This window comes from Enhydra lutris, unplaced genomic scaffold (assembly GCF_002288905.1).
Source record: "Enhydra lutris kenyoni isolate GAN:26980312 unplaced genomic scaffold, ASM228890v2 scaffoldscaffold4, whole genome shotgun sequence".
In the NCBI taxonomy this organism is placed as follows: Eukaryota; Metazoa; Chordata; class Mammalia; order Carnivora; family Mustelidae; genus Enhydra; species Enhydra lutris.
In genome coordinates this window covers 59,661,919-59,678,864 of record NW_019154088.1, presented here as the reverse complement: position 1 = coordinate 59,678,864, position 16,946 = coordinate 59,661,919, and the positions used below count along the sequence as shown (strand labels likewise).

Here is a 16,946-nt window from a genome sequence, read left to right as displayed (position 1 = left end):
TTTCTGTAATTAAACAAAAACCAAAAAAGACAAAAGAATACATGAAGAGAAATGGTATATTTCAAATGAGTTCTAGTACCTGGTTGATAACACTGCTCCTTTTTTGAAATAACCCATCAATCCTGGATGTTGTGTCTTCCAACAGTGGCACTGTCCCACTCTCCAAAGTCAGGTAACTTTGTCTCAACTCATCCAGGGCTTTGGATTTAATTGCAAGTTGATTTTCTATATCCTGGAAGGGTGAGAGGGGAAAGTTTTCAATGCACAATATCACAGAACAATAAGGTGTAAGAGACAGGAGATTGCCCTTCTCGAGTAAAAACGCCATTAGAGTTTTTACACCTAAATAACATCACACCTGAAAACATTTTAATCACCATATATTCAATTTCTGCAACTATTACAGTATGAGTTTTTTTTTTTAATTTTTTTAATTTTATTTTTTATAAACATATAATATATTTTTATCCCCAGGGGTACAGGTCTGTGAATCGCCAGGTTTACACACTTCACAGCACTCACCATAGCACATACCCTCCCCAATGTCCATAATCCCCCCCACCCCCCTCCCCTACAGTATGAGTTTTTATAATAATTTCAATCATTACATAGATCTAGATTTCAGAAGAGTCTAGGGAATAAGTGGTTATCATCATGGTATAGTAGAAAGAGCCCAGGAGACCCAGTCCCCATTGCATGCCTGCCCGGTATTGGCCATCTGAGCAGACTTTAATTCATCAAACCTCCAAGCCTCCATTTTTTCTCATCTGGAAAACAGTGACAACACCCCATGCCGTGGGTAGTTTAGAACTCAAGTGAAACCAGGGTGGCCTGTGGGGGATGGTGTAGCACAGACCTATGGAGTGTCGGCTGTTGGATCTGAGGTGGCTGAAGGAATTCTAAATGGAAATGGCTAGTGGCTACTCAGAAACAGGACAGGACTACTTGCAAGACCTCTTTTAATGAGTGCTGCTGCTCCCCTAGCATGCCCAGTATTGTTCTAGAACCTTCTCAGTAGAAATGGGTGTGAGCTGACCTCTAGCCCCAACAGGGAGTCGTGTCATGCCCTCACGCAGCAGCTATAGAGGCAGCATCCCCCGTGCCGGCAATAGTGACAGGGACAGCTGGAGTGTTTTCAGTATGGAGGGACAAAATCCGGGCAGTACTCAAGGAAGATTAACCTACACTCAGGTGAGGGCATCTCAGAGACTAAGTGACCTGGCAAATGACAACGGAGCAAAACAAAGGGCACGGCCAAGAGCTTTAAGCTCAAGTGTGATTTAGACAGTGGTTCCCAGGGTCAAGTGGTCCTGTCAGAACACATTACATAGCAGGTAAAAGAAAATCACTTTCTTCTAAAGAAACAGAATGAAACACTAAAAATAATGGAAACCTTAAGAGTAATTCTGTAAATATTGAGTAAGTTAATAAAAAATACACACACACACACACACACACACACACACACAAATTGGAAAACATCAAATCAAAATGTCCTCTGAACATTTTCTTTTAGGAGTCACATTCAAGACTTAGGAACAACGATAACGGAAAATACCATCTTCTGCCTGTCATGAAAAAAAATAGCAGCGTGCAATTTTATAAAACCCATGGAGGTCTATTTTACATAACAAAGGAAGTACCTGGGGATTTGGAGGAGACCTTCAGAAGTACAGCCGCTTACCCTGGTCCTTGGGGCAGAAGCAGCGACTGAACCACACGGCCACATAACGAGCCCCGCCATGCCTCGTGGACAGGAGCCACGTGCCTTCTCACCTGACAGTCCAGGAGTGTCTTCTGCACTGAGATCACACTTGCAGGTTTTTGTAAAGTTTTTAGTCTCTCCTCTTGGGCCTCTATCCAGTTGTTCAAAATCTGTATTTTGTTTTCATTCTCAGTGATACTTTCCAAAAGTTGTTCCAAATGTTGTATCTGTAAGTTACAAGAAAATAAAATTTTAAACCACATACTTTAAAATGTAAATGTCATGACAGTTATTTTTAATTAAATAATTTTGTTTCTTTTCAGATTCCTCATACTTAGCATAAGATTTCCCAAAACCTTTGGAATGAAGACGCATAAATTAGGAAACAGAATTAAAATGCCCTCTAGCATTTGAATGAAAGCCAACCTAAGCAATGTGACAATTTTGGAATTCCACAATACCTGTACAAAATAAAAATTGTGTTGGTATATGGTATATACTGGTATGCAGTATTTTTTCATTGCACTATCTACTGATATACTTAAAAAAAACTTTCTTTCCCTGGACACTCTTCATTAGAGTGGCTTAAAAATTAAGTCCGTATCAAAAATATCACAAATAATCACTTCAATAAAATAATGACTTTTTACCATCGGTGATTCTTCTCATTTCTATGCTCACAATTTTTATTATAGTCACAGGATATGTAAAGTTTTATGTTCCTTTTCCAATATGTCATAGGCATCTGCTCAGTTGGTTATGATATATGCCTTATATTAATTTAAAAGGCTGCCCAATGTTTTATCAAATGGACACAGTATAATCTGATTATTCCTGTATACTTGGAAATTAAGGCATTTTACATTTTTCACCAGTATAAATAATGCTGAACCCTGTGTGTGCATATTTTACCCTTTTTTGAAGGGCTATCCACTTAAGATAAATGTGTAAGAGGTGGCACGGCTAGGTAAAGAAGTAAGATGATTATTATTCCAGTTCTTGAGATTTTCTAAATGCTTTTCAAAAGGGTATGTAAGCCATTATCTGCATGTGAATGGGATAGCTTTGGGCTTTTATCTTTATCTTACTAAATTTTTCTAATTTAATAAATGTATAATGTTACATAATGTTTACTCTGAATGCCTGTTAATTGAAGTTGTAATCTTTCCATGTTGATTTGCTAATTATAAATTTTCTCTTTTGTGAACTGTCTGTTCATGTTCTTCATCCATTCATGCACTTGAATCTTAATTGTATAAATCCATTTGTATGTATTCTCTACACATAAAGAAGTCAACCAACTGCTACTATCAATTATATATAAATACTGAATAGTCCTCCAAGAATAAGGCTTTCTTAATATTTTTCAGAGTCATGGAATGAAAGTCTACCAAAAGGCCACGTACATTTGTCTCTCTTTTCATAATCTTTTCAAAGCTATCATTGCTTTGCCACTTTTGAACATTTACTTTCACAGAAAATGTCAGAATCTCCAACCATTGAGTAGTCTCACATAATACTTGACATCTTTTTAAAATTTCTCCTCTTCAGTTGCCTAACTCAATTTCCCACTAAGAAATCTCAAAGAAATAAGAACCATAGGCTCCTAGAGGCACCAATGGAGAATGTCAGAACACAGGCTTCATAAAAGGGCGATCATAAAGGGGATTATTAGACTTCCCTTGTGAGTTAACCATGAGTATCTTTTTAAATTTTTCAGAAAGCGGTATGTTGCAAAGGCCTGATCACACAAACTGTGACACGTGAGCACACCTTTCTATTTAACATTCCATGTACCCGCTGCCATTGGCGGTTCATCTCTCCCAGGTGCTCTGCAAACTCTGTTCTCTCGTAGCGTTTACTCTCTACATCACAGGTGCTTAGCTGAAGTAATGACTGGTTGACAAAGTCAACGATCCACTGTTTATAGTCCATTTCCATTCTGAACTCCTAAAACAAACAAACAAAATTAACCAACCAAAACCTGAACTGAAGTAATTGAACAGGATTCTCCCTCTGGCACACTCTAGGGAGCCCCAAACTCCCATTCGTTCCCCCAGGGGCCCCCGTCTGGAGTTCTGTCCAACCCTCCCCTGAATCTCACCAAATGTCCACTTTGAGCGGAGAGTCTCTTGGAGAATTCCACATGCCGAGGAGGCAGCAGGGAGAAAGCCATGTGGTATGTGCAACTTTGTTAGAGCCTATACTACATAACTGCGGACCCTCCAAAGATGCTACCACTCACTGAAGTGAGGATGTTAGCACAGAAAAATAAAACCCTTGCTAACATCACGCTTCGTGACTAAGGAATTCATCCTCCATCTACCAGAGGCTGGATCCACCAGCCTGTGAAGGGTCTGAAGGCAATGACCGGAGTCTTCATTCATCTCCTGTGTTCCTAGTGGCGGACCTGCCTGGCACACAGTAAATGCTCGTGTGCGGCTTGTTCCATGTTAGTTCCATCTACATGAAACCAAACATCATGGAGAAGGCTGCCTTCATGTCTATTTATTGAAGGAAATCAACTTTTCCTTATGTATTCTCTTACACAAAGAACAATTACTTAATATCTACTGGATGCCAGGTATCGGGCTAGGTGAGCTATTTCGGGGAGGTGAAGGATGGCCTCCGCTCTCCAGAAGCTAAGGCAAGGTGGGGAGACAGACAAGTAACCTGATAATTATAGCACCGCGGAGACACCTAATCCCTGAAAGTCTAGTCATCTGGCAGGGAAGTCAGGAGCAGATTTCCAAATCAGGTGACACCTGAGCAGACTCCTAAAAGGTGACAAAGCATTTCTATGGCTAGACGTGGGGCACGAGAATTCCAGCTCAAAGGAGGAGCGCACATGGAAGCACGAGTGGGGAGAACGCCAGACAAGGCAGGTTCATTGCTTCAGGCAGTGTCTAAGGTCTTAGAGGGGAATGAAAAAAGAGGAGGCTGGAGAGGTAGAGAGGCTCCAGAGCCAGTTACAAGCCTGCCTTCTGCCCTGTGGTGATGGGAGCTACAAGAAAACCAGGCGGCAGAAGAGCAAGTAGGCTAACATCTGCCTCGAATCACCCACCAACCACCCCATTCCTCGCCGCTACAGTTGAGTTTTTTGAAATCCCATCCTACGTGTCTCTTTGTTCTGTCTTTCCCTTCCAACTGACTTGCCTTTTTATTTAATGAAAAGGCTTTTGGCTCTTTTTGTTTAATTACCTTGTACTTCTGAAGCAGATTTTTCACTTGAGGCGCGGAACTCAGCGAGCGCTCCGAGTCTTCACCCGCAATGTGACGCTCTACATTGTTCATCCAGCTGATCATTTCCGTGATTGCTTCGCGAGATGGCAATTTCTCCATCTGAAGCTGCAAGGACAAAGCGATTTCCATTTAATTACCCGCCGTTGACAAAAATGAATCAGGGCATCCAGTAAAGAGGCTATCTGGTTTGATAAAAGGTCTCGCTCCACAATTAGGCAGGTGACTCACAAAAACAAACCCAGCATTCAGGCTCAGAATAAGCGACCCCAAAACAATGACGATGACCTTCACATGAAGGAACACAGCGATGCAGATAAACTGGGAAATAAAGTAATTAAGCCTGATTTCTCTGTTAAGAAAGATCCCCCTGGGGGAGAGGCCAGTAATTAAGACCTATATTCAGTGGAGCCAGTGGAAAAATAGGTGGTGTCAATGAAAATTATTGAGTCAGAGCAATAATTTTAAAGGAGTTGGGAGCTAACAAGTGAACGCTAATTCGAACGCTGCGTCTTTAAACACCTACCTGATGAAGTTTCTCTTGAATATCTGGAAGTTGAGTTACGAGCGTGGTCCACTTCTGTTCCAGCTGTGCTAAAGCGGCTCTCAGTGTGGCCGTATCGGCTTCTTTCAGGTGGAGAAGTTGGCTCCCTGTACTTACAACCACGGCCTTCAAGGACGACTTGTTGTCGAGTTCCTTTGAGAACTCCTAGAGGAAACGGTTCAAACATTGAGAAATGTTAAGAATTTGAAAACAGCAAAGAATAACAAAGAGTCAGAATACCCAATCTGAGTCCAAAGCGAAATCACGGAACTCAATTCACATCACAAATGTTTGCATATTTATCTATACGTGTGTGTTTACACAAAAGCATGTGTGCACATATGCCCTCATAAGCACACACACACACACACACACAATTTTTCCTACTAAGTGTCAGGCACTGTTCCAGACATTAGACAGATGGATGACAGGGAACAAAAGAGATCCAATTCCTGCTCCTTGAGTGGCTTAATTAATATTAAAAAACAAAAAAACAAAAACAAATCACTTCAACTTTAAAAGGAACGGCACACAAAGCTCACATGAGATGAACTAAATGCAAGTAATTTTCAATGAAAATATCTGAAATCTTTGTCTTCACAGGTGTTTTCAAGTAATTTTAAAATATTTACATTTTAATACCAAGGTGAGTGATCACTGCTACAAAATATGAAATTGGATTAGAGAGAAAAGAATATGGGAAAGGGAAAACCTTGTATTACAAAACTAATGCTTTCTTTTAAAAAAAAATCTCAAAACCATAGAACATTTTAGTAGAAGTATTAGTTCTGTGTATGAGAATTTAAAACCATGTATTTATTAATTTTAACCTTTATGAGTTAATAATTCTGTTAAGTTTTTTTTTTTGGGGGGGGAGCAGGGAGTTATTTCCTGCCTGTATACAGCATGCCCCATGCCAGAGGAAGTTTCAAATTCATATGTATTTTGTAGGGCCAATTAAAAATCTTTATCAGGGCGCCTGGGTGGCTCAGTTGGTTAAGCGACTGCCTTCGGCTCAGGTCATGATCCTGGAGTCCCAGGATCGAGTCCCGCTTTGGGCTCCCTTCTTGGCAGGGAGTCTGCTTCTCCCTCTGACCCTCCCCCCTCTCATGCTCTCTCTCTCTCAGTTAATCTCTCTCTAACAAATAAATAAATAAAACCTTTAAAAAAACCTACTTTATCATTTTAAATACATAAATGACCAATGTAAACAAATAGCTCTAAGTATGAAGAATGCTATTAGCCCAAGTCTTATCCCTTATCCACAAATGATTATGGAGACCATGACTATCAACCCTGGCCACTTCCCCGATAGTTCTGACAATAATTATCTGAACATATTCGATTACAACTTACAAAAAACTTGTTTATGTTGCTTCTAATTGTATCCAAGTCCTGAGACACATTGAGGGATTGTTCTTTCCAGTAATTCAGAGTTTGCTGAGAAGATTCCAACCACTTGGTTAACTGATCCGAATCTCTGTTATAACTAACAGGAGCAAAGTGAGAGAAAGAAAATTAGAAATGTACTCTATGGTGGATATGTATCATCATCCTATTTTCTTCTCATTTTACTGTATGTTTTCCTGTGCCAATCAGCTCTATTATTCAGAAAATCATGTTTTTAAGGATTACACCTTGTTTTACCCCATGCCCCAAATCTAATGCTCCTGGCACCTTCTATGACTGATGACTAATCTATAACAAAATGGGCATTTTTAGAGTCTAAGACATTTTCTTATTACAGCTATGCAAAAATAAACCCATGGATAAGGACAGCAATTACTTTTATTCATTAAATGTTCTCGACAGATTTGTTTATAGTAAAACTATAATCAGCATTTGTGTAAGTTACATAATAAAGTGTTCTTGGCTCCATACCAACATATTTATTGGAGGTGAAGGAAAATATCCAAGCAAAATGCTGCTTCTCTTCTAAGTTTTACGCTTTAAACTTTTTTTTTTTAAATTAACATATAATGTATTATTTGTTTCCGGGGTACAGGTCTGTGATTTATCAGTCTTACACACAGCACTCCCCACAGCACACACCCTCCCCAATGCCCATCCCCCAGCCACCCCATCCCACGCAACCCCTCCCCTCCAGCAACCCTCTGTTTGTTTCCTGAGATTAAGAGGCTCTAATGGACTGTCTCCCTCTCTGGTTTCACCTTGTTTCATTTTTTCCTCCCTCCCGCTATGAACCTCTGTCTTATTTCTCAAATTCCTCATACCAGTGAGATCATATGATAACTGTCTTTCTCTGAGGGATTTATTTTGCTCAGCACAATACCCTCTAGTTCTATCCACATCCTTGAAAATGGCAAGATTTCATTTTTGATGGCTGCATGATACTTTGTGTGTGTGTGTATAAAATATACACCACATCTTCTTTATCCATTCATCTGTTGTCGGACATCTAGCAAGCTTTAAACTCTTAACTAAATTAAGATAGTTCCCTGTGAGTCAGGGATGAGGAGATTGAAATGTTTTACGTTCTTTACCCTCCTCAAGGAGTTCGAGGTTAGGTCCACTAAACAAAATTCTCCGAAGAACTCTGAAGACTTTTTGAAATTTTTCTGTTAGCTGAAATTAATATTTTTTAATTTAAAATCTTTGGGAGGCAAATAGGGAAGAGTGACATGGTATAAAGGCAATGTGTATAACTTTAGAACATAATTCCTAGTTTTCACAGAGCTGATTACATATTATCCTGAGTCTAGCAAACCAACCTCAAAGACCCCAGATCCCACTGAGCCCAGAAGAGGGACCCAAGAGCTTTAGACTGCTGACAAATAACCTTGTAACAGGGAGACCGCATGTAAAATCTGGGTGACCACAGGATCCCTCTGAGGTCTTTCTCCACGTGGAAATCTGAGTGTAATCCATCCCTAAGAAAACACACCTGAGTAGATGCTTGAGAAGTGTTTGTAGTCTGTGTAGTTCATGGTCAATTTTTTTGTTTAGGGCCAACCACTGCTCTTCTAGCTTCGCAATCTGGCCCTCTAGTTCGGGACAACACACGGAGGCCACCAGCTGTTTGCCTTCATTCAGAGTCTGGTAAAGTCGGGCATGCTTTTCATCGATGTTTCTTTTAATTTGCTTAAAAAAAAAAAAAAAAGGTAAAGTCAGAGAATGAATTATTGAAAAATGAAGCCAGTCAACCTATTCACAAATACTTCATTAAAAACCTCCAGTAGGGGCGCCTGGGTGGCTCAGTGGGTTAAGCCTCTGCCTTCAGTTCAGGTCCTGATCTCAGGTCCTGGGATCAAGTCCCGCATTAGGCTCTCTACTCAGCAGGGAGACTGCTTCCTCCTCTCTCTGCCTACTTGTGATGTCTCTCTGTCAAATAAATAAATAAAATCTTAACAAAACAAAACAAAACAAAAACAAAAAACCTCCAGTAGAGGCTACTGAAGAAAGAGTAACAACACTCTCCCACCCCTTAAGACTCTTGCCATGTGGCTGAAGAAACACGACTCATGTTTTACCGATCATCTTTCATGATGAGAGTGTCTGACTAATACACTTCTGTGGCACATTTCTTCTGTTCTAGAGACTTACACATACAAACAGAAAACAAAAATTCACAACTTTAGACTGAAGAGTTAACTTGTCCACCTAAAAGCAAAAACCAAGCTGGTAGTCTACAGGGCACGTTCAGCTTGTGGACAAGTTTTGTGTGACCTGAAGATGATCTTTGAAAATCAGGAAATTTAATATAGAAATCAGGATTTCCTTGACTCTGAGAAAACTGGGAGGTCAAGCAACTGGGGTGTGGATTCTCACGTGGCACAGATGGGCTGGAACTGGGCAGCCGTGCCTCCTTCAGAAGCGCCTCCTCTCTTCCACACTCTCCTGTGGCAGGTCCCCCCTTCCCCACCCCCAGCCAACCTCCAAATTTCTGTGCCCCTGCCTGGCCCGGGTAAGCACTTTACATAGCAACTAGGTTTGAAGGGGATAAAAAAATTTTCTTTATCATTGCTTCGGTCCAAAGACTAGGGAAAAATTCATTTCTAGAGTCTTCTAAATGGAAGGATTCAACAGGGAAAAAAGGAAGAGGACTTTAGAAAAATTAAAAAGAGTACATCACCAATCCAACTTCATGAAAAGAAAATCTTTAAAATTGCAATACAATGACCCCCTGAAGAGAACTCTGTCTGAAAGCAATTATCTCGCACTGCTGGGTTCAGCTAATGACACCTGACAGCTATTTAAATTTCGGCTTAAAAAAGTTCTGATCAAAATATTACTTTTGCTATTTTCCAATTAACTTAGGACTTTCAAAAATTACTAAAAAATTCTACTTGTAATGCCCTTTCCACCACTCCTATCCATAACCCTTTCTTCCCACCTGATCCTGTAGGTGTAAATACAACTTCCAACATTTGTTAAAAAAAAGTCCTGGGGGACGCCTGGGTGGCTCAGTTGGTTGAGCAGCTGCCTTCGGCTCAGGTCATGATCCCAGCGTCCTGGGATCGAGTCCCGCATCGGGCTCCTTGCTCGTCAGGGAGCCTGCTTCTCCCTCTGCCTCTGCCTGCCACTCTGTCTGCCTGTGCTCGCTCTCTCTCCCTCTCTCTGACAAGTAAATAAATAAAATCTTTAAAAAAAAAAAAAAAAAAAAAAAGTCCTGGGCTCCTGGCTGGCTGGGTCAGAAGAGTGTGCGAATCCTGATCTCGGGGTCATGAGGTTAAGCCCCACATTGGGTGTAGAGATTGCTTAAAAATAAATACAGCATCCTTTCCTGATTAAAACTCTTTAGAGTGTAGGGATAAAGGAACATTCCTCAAATTCATAAAAACCATCCATGAAAAGCCCATAGTGAATATCATTCTCGACAGAGAAAAGCTGAGAGCCTTTCCCCTATGATCAGGAACAGGACAAGGATGCCCACTCTTGCCCCTCTTGTTTAACATAGTACTAGAAGTCCCAGCAACAGCAATCAGACAACAAAAAGAAATACAAGGTATTCAAATTGGCAAAGAAAAAGTCAAACTCTCTCTCTTTGTAGGTATGGTACTTTATGTGGAAAACCCAAAAAACTCGACCCCCAAATTACTAGAACTCATACAGCAATTCAGTAATGTGGCAGGATACAAAATCAATGCACAGAAATCAGTTGCTTTCCTATACACTAACAATGTAACTGTAGAAAGAGAAATTAGGGAATCGATTCCATTTATAATAGCACCAAAAATCATAAGATACCATGGGATAAACCTAACCAAAGAGATAAAGGATCTATACTCAAGAAACTATACAGAATATGTATGAAAGAAACTGAAGACACAAAAAGATGCAAAAACATTCCATGCTCATGGATCAGAAGAATAAACATTGTTAAAATGTCTATGCTGCTCAGAGCAACCTATACTTTCAACGCTACCCTGATCAAAATACCAACGGCATTTTTCAAAATGCTGGAACAAACAACCCTAAAATTTGTATGGAACCAGAAAGACCCTGAATCACCAAGGAAATGTTGAAAGAGAAAAACAAAGCTGGGGGCACCATGTTGCCTGATTTCAAGCTGTATTACAATCCTGTAATTATCAAGACAGTATGGTACTGGCACAAAAACAGACACACAAACCAAAGGAACAGAATAGACCCTCAACTCTATGGTCAACTAATCTTTGACAAAGCAGGAAAAAATACCCAATGGAAAAAAGTTTCTTCAATAAGTGGTGCTGGGAAAATTGGACAGCTATGTGTAAAAGAATGAAACTCGACCATTCTCTTACACCAGACACAAAGATAAACTCTAAATGGATGAAAGACCTGAATGTGAGACAGAAATCCATCAAAGAATGTAGGCAGTAACTTCTTCGACATCGGCCACAGCAATTTCTTTTAAGATACGTCTCCAAAGACAAGCGAAACAAAAACAAAAATGAACTTTTGGGACTTCATCAAGATCAAAAGCTTCTGCACAGCAAAGGAAACGGTCAACAAAACAAAGAGGCACCCACGGAATGGGAGAAGGTATTCGCAAATGACAGTGCAGGTAAAGGGCTGGTATCCAAGATCTAGAAAGAACTTTTCAGACTCAACACCACAAAACACAAATAATCAAGTCAAAAAGTGGGCAGAATACAGGAACAGATACTTCTCCAAAGATGACATATGAATGATGAACAGACATATGAAAAAATGTTCCACATCATTAGCCATCAGGGAAATTCAAATCAAAACCACACTGAGATACCACCTTACGCCAGTTAGAATGGCCAAAAATTGATAAGGCAAGAAACAACAAATGTTGGAGAGGATGTGGAGAAAGGGGAACTCTCTTACACTGTTGGTGGGAATCCAAGTTGGTGCAGCCACTTTGTTAAACAATGTAGAGGTTCCTCAAAAAGTTAAAAATAGAGCTACCCTATAACTCAGCAATTGCACTACTGGGTATTTACCATAAAGATACAGATATAGTGAAAAGAAGGGCCATATGCACCCCAGTGTTCTTAGCAGCAATGTCCACAATAGCCAAACTGGAAGGAGCTGAGATGCCCTTCAACAGACAAATGGATAAAGAAGACATGGTCCATACATACAATGGAGTATTACTCAGACATCAGAAAGGATGAATACCCACCATTTGCATCGACATGGATGGAACTGGAGAGGATTATGCTAAATAAAAGAAGTCAAGCACAGAGAGTCAATTATCATATGTTTTCACTTATTTGTGGAACATAAGAACAGCACAAAGGACATGAGAAGGAAGAGAAAAATGAAGGGAGGGAAATCAGAGTGGGAGACAAACCATGAGACACCAAGGACTCCAGGAAACAAACTGAGGATTTCAGAGGGAGGGAGGGTGGTGAAGGGATGGGTGAGCCTGCTGGTGGGTCTTAAGGAGAGCATGGATTGCATGGAGCACTGGGTGTTATACGCAAATAGTGAATCATGGAACCCTACATCAAAAACTAATGATGTACTATAGGGTGACTAACACAACATTAAAAAAAATTAAAAATTTTAAAAAATCTTAAAAACAACAAAAAAGTTCTAATTTTCTTTTTAAGATTTTATTTATTTGACAGAGATCACAAGTAGGCAGAGAGGCAGGCAGAGAGAGGAGGAAAGCAGGCTCCCTGCTGAGCAGAGAGCCCGATGTGGGGCTCGATCCCAGGACCCTGGGACCATGACCCGAGCTGAAGGCAGAGGCTTTAACCACTGAGCCACCCAGGCACCCCAAAGTTCTAATTTTCTAAGCCCTTAGTGCAAGACCTTCATCTTTAGAGTATCTCTGAGAAGTTTTTTTTGTTTTTGTTTTTTTAAGAAGATTTTACTTATTCCTTTGAGAGAGCGAGCAAGCACAAGCAGGGGGAGTGGTAGGCAGGAGAGGAAGAAGCAGGCTCCCCGGTAACAGGGAGCCTGACATGGGGATCCATCCCAGGACTCTGGGATCATAACCTGAGCAGAAGGCAGATGCTTAACTGACTGAGCCACCCAGGCACCCCTAGTGTAGCTCTGAGAAGTTTTAGTTATGCCATTTTATACACAGGAGTCAGACTGCGATGGCTACTCAGCCCGTAAGGTGCAGAGACAGCATTTAACAAGGCTCATTCAACTCCAGAGGCCACAAAGGCACCATGGTTCATGGCCTACTGATGTCCACTGATCAAGATAGATACAAATCTCTCCATGACGCAGAGGACCGAGAATGACGTAAAGAAATCTGTAAGTGAGATGGGCTTGACAAGACATCGGCCTTTTAGGCCTGGCAAATTTATTTAAAAGTATTAGAACGATTTCATTTAAAAGATATCTAAATTTAACAGAATCACAGGTTGCAATTTATTTATTTTAAAGATTTTATTTATTTATTTAACAGAGAGAGATCACCAGTAGGTCGAGAAGCGGGGCGGGGGGGGGGGTGCTGCTGAGCAGAAAGCCCGATGTGGGGCTTGATCCCAGGACCCTGGGATCATGACCTGAGCTGAAGGCAGAGGCTTTAACCCACTGAGCCACCCAGGCGCCCCTCACAGGTTGCAATTTAAGGGACACGATCACTTCTGGGGAAATCATCAGTCTTCTACGAGGAGGTTTAAAATGCTGTTTTCCCCTGCATTCTCTCAGCTGTTCAGTGGGTATGTCCGCATCCTGAGGCTAACAAAGAATTAAGCAGCAGCTTCCTGCCCCCAGAGGATTCAGATTTATCTCAGAGTTACGCTTAATATAATGACATGGCAAAGAGATCAACTGTCCCTTTCCAGGAACCTAGTCAGAATGACTACAGCGTCACTGCCTCTGGAAGATGTTCCTTCTAGGAGTTGAAATGCTTCTGAGGAAGAGCAGGGTCCTGCAAGTATTTCATGCATTTTCTATCCCAGAGTCTACTCAGGCAACACACCTGCTTTTGAAGTTCTGAAGTGGACATCTGACCGCCACCTCCAGTCACACAGCTCAGATGCTGATAACATATATTCCACAGTTAGAATTAAGTGATTTAAGTTTTCTGTTGAGAAGACTTAAAACTCATTTTTACCTTCGTCGTGATCTCAGTGCCACTCGAAAGCCGTTTTAAGGTGCTCTCTTTTCTATGGCATCTAGATTGGAGGCACAGAGACTTTGATGATAATACTACTAAATGTTGCCCAAGAAAATTTTTGTTTGAAGTCCTTTTAGAATGCTGGTGGCAGGGAACAGATTATTGCCTCTTTCACAGGCTGTGTCCCAACAGGGCTTCACTGAAGAAAACCTAATATAGGTTTAGAGGCCCCTGCTCTAGAAAGCTCTTTCTGTACCTTAACTTGTTTCCATACCCACTGACATCCACCTCCTGAGACAGGGAGAACCAACCCGATTACCTACATTCCACAGATAAAGAAAGAGAGACTTGGAGACAAAAGGGTGACACAGGGACAGACGAGAGCCAGGACTAAACCCAGGACCTCCACCCTAAGGCAGACCCGAGGCTACACGGAGCAGCCCGAAACCCAATCCACAGTTTCCCGGTGTAGGTCTAACAGTGAGCGGTGTGATGCACTTCAATTCAAACCACTCACCTCCAAAGGTGAGTGATTTGGTCAAAGCAAAAGAAAACACCAAGTGAAGGGAGCAAAATTACCTGGTAAAATGAAATCCTTTCTGCTAATCTTTCCTCTGTCTCTTCCACCAAACTCACAGAGGGCAATGTAGATACCAGGATTTCCAGATCCTTTTCAAGAGATGTATAGTTTTCATCAAATTCTTCCCATTTCTAGAGAATCAAGAATGTAATGTCAGTGGGAGTCCTTTTCTAGAGTAGTTCCAGACAATGGCCAAATTAATCTTAAGAATAAAAATGAACTCGGAGGGATGCCTGGGTGGCTCAGTTGGTTAAGCCGCCACCTTCGGCTCAGGTCATGATCCCAGCATTCTGGGATCGAGTCCCACATCGTGCTCCTTGCTTAGCGGGAGCCTGCTTCTCCATCTGCCTCTGCCTGCCACTCCGTCTGCCTGTGCTCACTCTGACAAATACATAAATAAAATCTTAAAAAAAAAAAAAAAAAGAACTCAGAGACCATACAAAATTAAAACACAGATTCCAGGGGTTTCTGAGAGATATAAGCCACCCTTACAAGAGCTCAAGGTCTAATGCAAAACCATTCCATTGTCTTTGTGGAGATGGTTTCAAAAAATCCAGCTGGCATATTTTATGCTTGTCTCATCAAACTGAGTAGGGACTAATATAATTAAGTTAAAGGGATACTCTAGGCATACACTCCTCTGTGAAGACTTCAGAGCTGGAAGAGAGCCTTTCGCTTACTTGGAAAGGAAAGGGCTGACTTCTCAACAGAGGCTCCTGTAAGCTTGCATCCCCCCTCCCTGCTCCAACCCCCAGCCCACTGAACATTACCCAACTGTGCTGCTAAGAGCGTAATTCCACTGTCGGGGGAATGTGGGCTTACACTTCATCAGGGGAGGACTATCTTCTTAGCCCAAGTCTTGCCTTATCCTAGTTCTCTCTGTGCCTACAGAGGCCCACCACCAGGATCTCAGCACACTAGACAGCTGACTTACAGACACTAAGTATTACCTGTTGGAAAAATAACCCCCTTATTAATTCTCTTATTTACTGAAGTAGTGGGTCACCCTGCTATCAGGGGCACTCTTTGGGCTCAGAGGGTCTTTTTTTAATACCATGAGATATTGCTATAAACATCAATTTGACAAACTAGCCAGAATATTCATTTCATTAGCATAAAATAACATTATCACATAATAAAGCTGGATAGTCCCTTGCTTTATGGTTATTTCCTTAAAGGGCTAGCATCCACTGTGTTTAAGAAGTTAAAGGTGAAAACCTTAAAACTGAGAGAGAACTTCATGCAAACAATTTTCTTCTGTGAACTGGGATAAGACTATCAGGAGTGCACTTCAGCCTGTCCTCTTCAGGAAGTGCTGTTTTGCAACCACTGACTAAGCTTCATGTGGAAGACTTCATTCCGGATGTTAAAGTGCTCTCAATTTTGTTTATTTGCACACAAACCTAGAAGGTGGGAAGATGCTGTGTCATTCCCTAATTTATGTATGAGAAATATTTCACTCAGGGAGTAGTAGTCAGAGCTAGAAGAGGCTTCCACACTCCTCATTGTTAGTTCTCACTTAATGCCAGCTTAATGATAAATAGATGTTTCTGGACACTGGGAGGCGGTAGTCAAATATCGGGCTTATGTACAAATATCCAGGCTTATGTACAAAGTTTACGTAACCCAGATAAACACCTGTAGCAAACTCTGCAGCTTTATTCCACACTGGTGTGACTTTTCCTCCAGTAATTTAACTTCTTTTATTTGTTCTGCCCCAACCATCTCTTTCTTTTGCAATAAAGAAGGAAGCACTTTATTGGCGTATGTTCGGATCAACAGCACGTCAGCCACAAGCTTCCGGAAAAAAAGCTGTAAAATGAACAGGTTTTAAGATTTATTTCTGCACTGTGAGAACTTACAGACCAAATTTCTTCCACCTTTTATACAGTTATATTTGCTTTTTAATCCCAAATCCCATGACAGCCATGTAGAGTGAAACATGTAAGGAAAGAAAAAAGAAAATTGTGTACCCTTTAGTCGTTAGTGGCATTTTAACAAATCATGAAGAAACATCATCGTAGGGAACATTTTCCACCAAACGGTCCATGTAAAAGGGCAAACATTATTAGTCAATTTCAATTTCCCAGTGAGATCGTCCTAAATCCGTTACTTTGAGTTTTAAGAAACTTTACAGAAAGGTAGGTATGTGGCTGATGCATTTCAAGACAATAAAATGGAGAGATAGATGCGTGAGCCTGAGAAGCCCACACACGGAACAGCCAGAGGTTCCTACACTACAGCTTGATTTTCTATTTAATGAAATGGACAAATAAAGGGAATTTGTTGACAAGGTCTTTTGGGATCCTGGGATGCAAAAACTCCCAGATTAATACTTTAAGAACCTTTACAGAGGAAGGCTTTCCTTCACATGGTTGTC

The 16,946-nt window shown here is 41.0% G+C and overlaps 1 protein-coding gene across 1 annotated transcript in view; it reads right to left on the bottom strand.

Moving 5' to 3' along the window:
• The window catches only part of LOC111159679 (spectrin repeat containing nuclear envelope protein 2), a 275,318-nt gene that overhangs the window by 69,730 nt on the left and 188,642 nt on the right, over nt 1–16,946 (bottom strand). Inside the window, 9 exon segments of the mRNA XM_022522256.1 lie at nt 80–232; nt 1,777–1,932; nt 3,479–3,655; nt 4,907–5,053; nt 5,472–5,654; nt 6,846–6,978; nt 8,395–8,591; nt 14,566–14,697; nt 16,205–16,378. Of these exon segments, the coding sequence (XP_022377964.1) occupies nt 80–232; nt 1,777–1,932; nt 3,479–3,655; nt 4,907–5,053; nt 5,472–5,654; nt 6,846–6,978; nt 8,395–8,591; nt 14,566–14,697; nt 16,205–16,378 (1,452 nt within the window).